At 33.1% G+C, this 9,555-nt stretch overlaps 1 protein-coding gene across 10 annotated transcripts in view; it reads left to right on the forward strand.

The window, feature by feature from the left end:
* LOC106461959 (ski oncogene-like) overlaps nucleotides 1–8,490 on the forward strand; it is a 71,781-nt gene extending 63,291 nt beyond the window's left edge. For all 10 annotated transcript variants that reach the window (XM_022389070.1, XM_022389065.1, XM_022389069.1 and 7 more), the window contains 2 exons: nucleotides 337–557; nucleotides 3,426–8,490. In XM_022389070.1, coding sequence (XP_022244778.1) covers nucleotides 337–557; nucleotides 3,426–3,776 — 572 coding nt within the window. In that variant the 3' untranslated portion in view covers nucleotides 3,777–8,490. The remainder of the gene's footprint in view (nucleotides 1–336; nucleotides 558–3,425) is intronic.
* The last annotated feature ends 1,065 nt before the right edge of the window (nucleotides 8,491–9,555 follow it).

A 9,555-nucleotide genomic window follows, 5' to 3' on the forward strand; every position in this document is an offset into this window, starting at 1 on the left:
AACTCAAATTCCTGTAGTTTTAACTTCATTCTGCAGATGGCGCAATTTCTTTGTGTGGACTAGCTGCCTTCCCTCTAGTCTTTCACTGCTAAATTAGGGACAAGTGGCACAGATAGCCCTCGTGTAGCTTTGAGCAAAATTAAGAAAAACAAAAAACAAGAACTAAACTTTATCATGGAATAATTGAAAAATATTGATGAATTGATCTTTAAAAGTGTGTTGCACATTAATAACATTCATTGTTCCAAACAAGAAATTCGTCCACGTGACAATCAAAAAGTTTCTGTAAATTTTGTACAGAGTATTGTGAATTAACGTGAATGTTTTTATTTTCAGTAGACACAGACATAACAGAGAGATCTTTAAGCGTTAAACTCGACGCCAAAGGAGAAAGTTCTACATTTGGTAAAGATTTGGAGAGACTCAATGAGTTGCTGAAAGCCCACAAGGTTGACGAGAGTCTGTCATCCAAAATCAAAATAGAGGTCAAAGTTTTGCTTTTCTATTACAAGAAGCAGCTAATGGAATCTTTGGAACAGTACAAATTATTGCAGAAGGTATGAATATAAAAAACGTGATCCTTGAAGTGCTTAATATTTTTATTTGGAATACCCTTCTACTGGATACTGTTTTTGTTTTTTTTTCTAGATATAGTATAGTGTGGACCTATTATTAAGAATGACTGAAACTCATGAAAATTGGTCTTATTAGTAAGATGGTCTTAGTAACAGATGTCGATCCAAATATTAACACAAAGACAGAGATTTTAGGTACACTGGTAGCACACAAAAGTGTGTACTAATTAATTTTCCATTTCAGTCAATCCTCTCTTTCAAAGTCAGTTTGCAACATTTTTGTTTTCCCACAACTGCCCTTTTAACACCTACCACATGAGCCAACCCAGCATCTTTTAGTACTGAGCCTAGGGTGGTCATTCCAGAAACTGGAAATATAGGGTTATTTTGATAGATCTTGATGAATGAAGCTTGTCAAAACTTCTAAAACGAAAAAAAAAAAAAGCAACTAAATGTTAATGAATATATGACATGATGAAATCTCTATATATTATACTAAAGTAGTACCATACTGGGCCTTATATCATCCTCCTTATATCTACTCTTCTTTGCATAAATGATATTCTTAATTTGGCAATTGCTGTGGAAGTCATCATCTGGAGAGACGTTTATAAAGCACATTATCCCTACTGACTCTTTTAATCTAACATTTCTTGATAATCTGTGTACAATTACAGTGGAACCCCAATTAATGTGACTGATTTGGGTTGTTTTGATTAGACAAAAAAGACGACGTTTGGCATGATTTTCAATTCATAGGTTGCTGAACTAGACCCATGACTGTGAGAGCTAACATGGAGAAGTTAAATAAAGGAAAACAATGTAGCAATGAAATATGCCTTATTTGATGGTTTAAGTGTAGGCCCAAATCAGATAAAGGAAGAACTTAGTCGAAGATATCCCAATTGTTTTAAGATACCAGCTGGATTGGAGATTCCTCAAATGTTTAACTGCATTGACAGCAAAAACATAATGATATGAGCACGGTAGAATTGTTATCTTCCAAAATGGGGATTGGAATTATATATATAAGAAATAATTAGCTTCAATATTTTGTTTGTTTTTTTGAATTTCGTGCAAAGCTACACGAGGGCTATCTGCACTAGCCGTCCCTAATTTAGCAGTGTAAAACTAGAGTGAAGGCAACTAGTCATCACCACCCACCGCCAACTCTTGGGCTACTCTTTTACCAACAAATAGTGGGATTGACCATCACATTACAATGCCCCCACAGCTGAAAGGGCGAGCATGCTTGGTGGAACGGGGATTTGAACCCGTGACCCTCAGATAGAGAGTCGAGCACCCTAACAACTTGGCCATGCCAGGCCTCAATATTTTGTGAAACTTATGGCACAGTAAAGCCCAAAGATGCACAATGCATTACAAACCACACATGAGAAAAAGAAATAAAAAAAAATTGCCTTCTACAATCACATAACTAGTAACACACTTCGTCAACCTAACACAGCAAACCCTGGATACCCATCTTGAAGACATTTAAATAACTTGGGTGACTCAAATTGTAACGTGAATAAAACACTAGCCTCTCTATTAAGAAGACCCAGGATTGAATCCCTGTTGTGACTACCACCAAAGAAACAGTTTTTCTCTGAACTTCCCCTAAAGCAGTAGCTGAAACAAAGAATAAAAGCTGGTTGATAATTATATCTAGGCAGTCAGAGAGGCTACTAACCATGACAACAATAGGGTATATTTGGGTCACTGCCAGTTCAATTCTATTTAGTAGAATATAAATAAAATGTCAGTTTATTAATAAATATCAAGCACACTAATTAGAGATTCATCAAAACTTGCTGCAAATTCAGTATTTTTTTAATTATATTTAACAAATAATCCACAGAGATTGTTTAAATGTTACTGAAAATGTTGGAAGCATTCTGACTGTAATGAGGAAAATATATCCCCTTAATTTAGTGTTATTCCAATTTATTGTATGGTATTCTTTTCTTGCATAATGAGCTATTGTGTTTCTGTTATGTTCCTCAATTTTAAATGATTTTCGCTCATTTTGTTTCTCAAATGTACCAGACTCCACATTCAAAAAGGATATTGTAAATGGTGTTTTTTTTCCTCTCCATTTGGTCTTTAGGTCATTTATTGTGTACTAACTGCATGTGTATTATGTTGTGGCTTTTGAAAACTGTTCTGACTTTATGCTATGTATGTATATCTTCTGCACGTTTTCAGAGAGACATCTGACATAGGGCAACGTGACTGTGTGTATGTATATACCTACATATTCTTAGTGTTTATTTCCTGAGTGTTCTGGGTAACTGTTGTCAATGATGATTGTAGCAAAATGTCTTAGCATCTCTGGTATTACAAATCTTGCTAATTCTGTAAACTGGACAGTCTATGAAAACCAACTTTACTGTGTTGAGGTGGTTTAATTTAAGAGTCAAGGAATTTACTCCTATTTGTGGATTTCTTGTAAACTCCTATGTTATATGAGTTGCACGGCTTGGTTACCATCACATCAAGGAATGGGAGCTTATCTTCTGTTTCCATGGGAATTGTATCATGTGATGTTGTCTGTTCAAATTATTTATGAATTCTACAAATCCTGAGGCTGAGAGCAGTTGCTTTGAGGGCATTATTTTCAAAATGCTCCATGTAGAGATTTCCGAGTACTGATTAAAGTGGTGAGCCCATGGCTAGGCCTTTTGTTGTCGTGTTGACTGTTCTATGATTTTCAAGTTGTTGGCAGAATAACTATAGTGTTTCAAGGGTTGGTACATCAAAACATATCATGTCTTGTAAGGTTATAGTGTGTGATGATTGAAAATCAAAGTAAAAGCAATTTCAAATGTGTATTTTTGTACTATACAGGAGCTGGAACACGTTCGTACCAGCAAGAGAGAAAAGTTGCACAAAGCTCATAGTTCCAAAAAAGCACTTCAGAGGGAGCTCAAAAAGTTGAAACATCAACAGAACAATGAAATCAAATTACTTGCAAGGCCTGCAGATGTAGAAAATACTTCTTCTAATGAAGATAAAAGAGATAATTACTCTACTCTTCTGAGTCAGAACAAAGCTCTACAGCAGGAATTGTTTTTATTGCAGCAAGAAGTTGCACAACTGAAAGATAGTTTTGTGCCAAAGCAAACCCCAGATGTTAAGAGAAGTCCACAAACTTTGGAGCCTGGTTCAGAGGATGAAAATTCAACAGGAAAAGAATAAGACTGTAGAGAGAACAGGAAAAATAAATGTGAAATAAATAAAACATGCTTTTAGGAGAAACATGGCCTTACTGTTTCTGTTTTAGGCCAGAAAAAAAAAAGAAACAGAATTTGGTGTTTATGCTTTGTTGCATTTATAGATTTGAATTAGGTGCTCTGATCGTGGTTTTCCTCACCCCAGGTACGTTTTATCTCGACTTTGAATAAGTAGTGAAATGTATAAAAAAAACCTATTGTACAGGGTAACGTGTAAAAACATCTAGCCACTCGTTAATTGGCTCAAAATTAATATTTCAAATTATTCTACTCTGTTATATACTATAGTACAACCCTTCATCATTTACGCAAGTGTTGTCTTTATATAAAGAACAACCTGGACTTTTGTAAAACATTTCATGTTAGCAGCTGAGATGGCGTTAGATCTGTTTGTGTTTGAATCTATAAGTACTACCAAGTTTTTATTTCAGCTTTCCTTGACATATTAAACTAGAATTGTTTTTTTTTTTTTAAGTAAGAGAAGAACTTGTTAGTAAGTACATTTTCCTGTCTTAAGCCTTTCACTATTATTTGATGCAGAAAAGTGTTTCTCCGCCAAATTCCCTTCTTTTGTTCTTCCATTTTAATAAATTATCTTATTACAAATTTCATTTGCATAAAAAAAAATAGCAAAAAAATTATCTTTTCAAGCCAGTTTTTATTCTGATTTAACTTATCAAGTTATATGGTTATACTTTTATTTACAGTAGCTTCTAAAAGTATACTTTTAGCTGGACCTTCCTCTTTCTAGATCTGTCAGTTAATAGTTACACCAGATTAAACTTGTATAAAACTGTTTAACAGATCTTTACTGATTGATTATTACCAGTAAAGGGTTAAATATAAATGATAAGACAGAAAATTATTTGATTAGGGCATATTTTTATTTAAAAAGTACTAATTATTTATCATACAGACATGTAAGTTTGTGATCATCTAGGGTTAGTAAACAAAAGCTGTATCTGGACAATGAGAAAATATCTTGGTTAAGTCATTTTTTTTTGTACAGAAGTTTTAAAATACACGAAGTAAGAAGCCAGATAGAAACTATACATGTACATTTTTTTGACTGATAAATCTGTGTCTCATATTTCAGTGTTGCAGAGTGGAAGTTCGTGTAATTATCGAGTTTTAGTCTTTACTTCTCGATGATTTTGTCATCTTATACCGTAGAAGTTTTGCCACTAGAAATGTGTAATGTAAATAATATAAAACAGAGTATCATATATGTTTCTTTCTTCCAACTTTTATTGTGTACACATTTAGTGCACTGACCATTCTCAGGTACTCAACCCATCAAAGACGTTACATGTGCCAGCTAAGCAGTCGAGAATATCCAGGAATCCGTGACGAAGAAAAATTCAAAGCACAGTAACACATTCATGCATGGCATATTAGTAGTTTTTTAATTAATATGAATGTAAAAACAGTTACAAATGCTATCAGTTCAGATTGGTTTTCCTTTATAGAGTATGTAATTAGTGCCATATGTTCATTGTACTAGAGAGAGATACAAGTATAAAATACCACCTAATAGGAGAAAGCCATGTATCACAGGCATGGTTTTATAAACTATGTCACTACTTAATTAGTGATTTTTCTGTGTGTGTGAAGTAGTGGTCAATTTTGTTGGTTTAACAGGGGGAAAAAAAAAAATTCCTGCATTTGTTTTCACTTTATTTAGTAGATCCAGTTCCACAGGTTATGCATTTTTTGTTGAGACAATTTCAAGTTTGTAATTTATTTTTTTTACGTAATTAGAAAATAAACAGTGTAATAAAAATAATTAAGGTAGAGCCTAAAGAAAGACTTTCAGCTTACTAGAACATGAAGCCCGTATGTAACTATATATTTTTTTCGTTGTTAATAGAACATTTTTCTTCTGTACTTACTGTACAAGTATTTTTTTAATTACCCTAATACAGATCAGTGTTAATTCTGGGGTCATATACCATTGAAAATTGGGTTTATATATTTGTGGTGGATACAACACAAATAGCCTAATTTGTTTAATAACTCTCATTATGCTTGTACTAGATTATAAGTCATAATATTTTTCCTTTCTCAGAGTGAAATATGAAAATTAATTTTTTATTATACATTCCATCAAAATACATGCTTTGGTTTGTAGGTTTTGCCCTGGTTGCCGAAGGCTTATGACACTAAAAAACAGGTTTCAAAACCTGTAGTGGGCACATCACAGATAACCCATTGTTCACCTTCATGCCTAACAACAAATAAAAGATTACACATCTAATTATGTATTTCTTGCAGCTCATAGAAACAAAACTAAATAAAAAAATAATTATACACTTTATTCAATGCTTAACTGGGATTCAAAGTGTTGATTTTATATAATGCTGCAGAAATTTCACTTACCTATGTTTTGTTTTTGGATTAGGCTAGATAGAAGAAAAGTTTCACACAACTACTGCACTTTTTATTTTTTTAACGGGAAGTTTAACTTTTGAAATTCTTGCGTATATTTGGTAGAAGCACTGCTTATACAAAGATTTGATTGACGATGTTTCATCTGGTGTGGCCTAGTAGTGAGGTTGAAATTACAAATGATTTCGTTATCTGCATTTATATACACATACATTCATATCAGACAAATTCTCCAATAGAAGCAAGGCTTCTCTCGTTTAAGTTTCAGAAAATATTTGATGAGAAACTTTTTTTTTTTAATCTGACTTAATGCTGAATTTGTTTAAAAGAGTTAGATATTTCAAATATATAGTATTGGTTTCTGTTCTTATCTCACTGTCCGACCATCGAGGTTTTGCCAAAAGGATTTGTATAGGTTAATAAAACTAATACTCATCTCTTACTCAGTTTTCAAATTAAAATTTAGTATTTTAAAGAGAGGAAACTAAACTTTTCACACCCATTTTGTACCACATCCCAATATTCTAAGACTTCAAATTTGGGACTGCAGTTCAGAAAAAAAAAAAAAAAGAGGATAAATGGGTAGCATAACAATTAATGTGGGGGTTGACCTATTATATGCTGTAAAAACCAAGTTATGATAGTTGTACTTGTTTGAAACTGGAATACATTTTCCATGACTTGGAGCAAATCCAGAGATTAACTGTTATTTCACTGCTCACAAGGTTCATCTTGTATGTACATTTTAAACAGTGTACCATCTTTTTTAGTGGTATACCAGATATTCATTTGTCATGTGCACTTATATGGGGTCATTTTTTAAATCTTTTAAAGAGCCTGTTGTTGTTTGTGTGTGTACCCATTTAAGTCACGTTTTATTTAAGAACAGTTCTATTTCTTGTCATTACTTGCTGTTGCTTCTTAAAGATGACTTAGTCATTCGTTACATTGTCATTGATTGTACATAAAAGCTCACATTTCTGCATTGGTTTCCCTGCAAATTAGTACTGAGAGGGAAATATTACTTATTATATTTTATATATTGGTATGCATTCAAAGTGGATATGCAATATAACACGGCAACATCCCAAATAACTGGTTTAAAGAGAACCAAATTCTATTTAAATCGATTATTTGGGATGTTGCCATGTTATATTGCGTATCCACTTTCTTTGATTTCATTCTTTAATGAATATATAACAATAGTTTCTCAGGTTTCTTTTTAAAATTTAATGTAAGAAAACAAGTTAGGCTGTAAATGGAAAGAGCATTTTGTCTAGTATATACTATATGTTGGTTGCTTGTGCTCCTGTCCCTTAGTTTGTATATTATGTTACAAATGTGGTTTACCGTATGGCCGAGTATTTTTTTTTGGTGGGTTTTTTTTTGAAAGAGAAGAAAATATTCCATATGGAATAGAGTTGGAGTAGTGATCACATATTAAATGTATTTCTTAGAACAGTTATTTCATGGGTACCGGTGAACTTGGAAATAAGCAATGAATAGAAGGTTTAGCGTACGCCTTTTCTCATAATGTCAAAGTATTTGCACGTAAAATTCTTGGACTTGTCTTTACTTTCAGTTTTTGTGTGGACTTGGTGCTGTTGTTGTTGCCTTAAAAAAGTATCAAAAAATAATGTAATGCTCAACATATTCAACCTGTTTTTGTGTCATAAGTATTAGTTAAATATTTGCTATTATTAATGTATAATGTTTTTCTTTGGCACTTATTTTCACTCATAATAAAAATGACAGTCTTCTGGTACGAAACCAGGCCGCTCTTGTTGTTAGTACAATACTAACTAGATTTTCATGCCATATTATTGTGTGTTTCTTACAGTACTACAATGTAGAGGGAGCAGTTTTCATATGTAATTCAAAGCAAAAAAACAATCTGCTTTAAATAAATTTAAACATTAATCATGTTAAGATATTGGTTCTCGATTTAGTGTTGTGCAATTAGGGTAAAAATGTTAAAAGCTGTTTTAGTTGAAGTTTTACAGAAGAACTTAGCACACACAGACAAAAAGAATTGTGATGTAGTAAAGCCCTCTACGTATTTCTCAACCGCCACTCGTCAAAAAGAAGAACTGTCGAACATCAATTTACAGTACAGCTTGTGTCATTTCTCAAGTGTCGGGTTACTTTTTATCTGTATTTAAGCTGAAAAAAGGCTTACATGTTTGTATAGCCATATAGTTGCCCTCAGTCAGAGAGCTATTTTTGTGGATTCCAAACTATCAACTTCTTTTTATGTCTGTTAATTAAAAAGTAAGTATTGACAAAAGGAATAAACCTTGTGTTTCTTCACTGAATATTAATATCATTACTGTTGTACTGTTTAAAGTACACATACATGACATTTGCCTCACCCTTGTTTTTTTTATAATGTTGTTGTTGAGGTTGAATGTGTGACAAGATGAAGTAACAGTTACCAGCATAGTAAGAACATAGAAGCAACTGTTAAACATTAACACATTCCATATAACTTTTGCTGGTATTTTTATTACTTCTGTATCAGAGAAATTGCAAGTTATGTAACATTTAATCACTGGTATTTTTACATTTTATAGAGTAGTTTTATATTCTAACAGGTTTACTGACTTATAGTGGAGGCTAGAGCCTTGCGGGAGAATAAAAGGGGGTTCACAAGGAGAGCCTCGAAGGAATACATAGTCCCTTGTTGGCTGTACATTGTTATGTGAAAATTTTTAAAAGAATCGGTTACGTAGAGGAAAAATGTAGTTGCATTTCAATTAGCTCAGACTTTGAAAATTTTAACTATCTTAACACAATCATGGTGATAGATTATGGCTTTTAGCAATATATGAAGTTACTTTTCACACTATGTTATCTAAGATACACTTCCAGCTAGCCAAATGGATCCAAGATACCCCATAGAATTGAAACTGCGAGGAGTTAAGTGTAATCTTTCAGATATGTACTAACAGCTGATGGCCAAGTGTGTGTAACAATGTTGAGATTATAACTAAGGGCTGCCACAAAAATTAAAAACAACATTTTCCCTTTTCATAATTCTAAGAATTCATGAGTGAAAGCAAAGTAGAATATGTTAACCACACAACATTTGGTAAATTCAGTGCCGACGAGGCTTTTTGCCTAGTAACAGGGCTCTGAATCCTATATACATATGGTAAGAATTAATAACACAACATTAAACTTTTTGATAGTACATCTGTTGTTTCCCAGCCCCCCCTGAGAAGCTCTGTTACTGGGTGAAAGGTTTTATCAGCACTGGATGTGGCAGATGTAGTGTGGTTGACCTATCATATTCTTCTTTTCTTTTACTTGTAAGTTCTTAAAATTGTGTGTGTGGTGGGGGGGGGGGGGGGGTT

This window comes from Limulus polyphemus, unplaced genomic scaffold (genome assembly GCF_000517525.1).
Source record: "Limulus polyphemus unplaced genomic scaffold, Limulus_polyphemus-2.1.2 Scaffold1067, whole genome shotgun sequence".
Classification (NCBI taxonomy): Eukaryota; Metazoa; Arthropoda; class Merostomata; order Xiphosura; family Limulidae; genus Limulus; species Limulus polyphemus.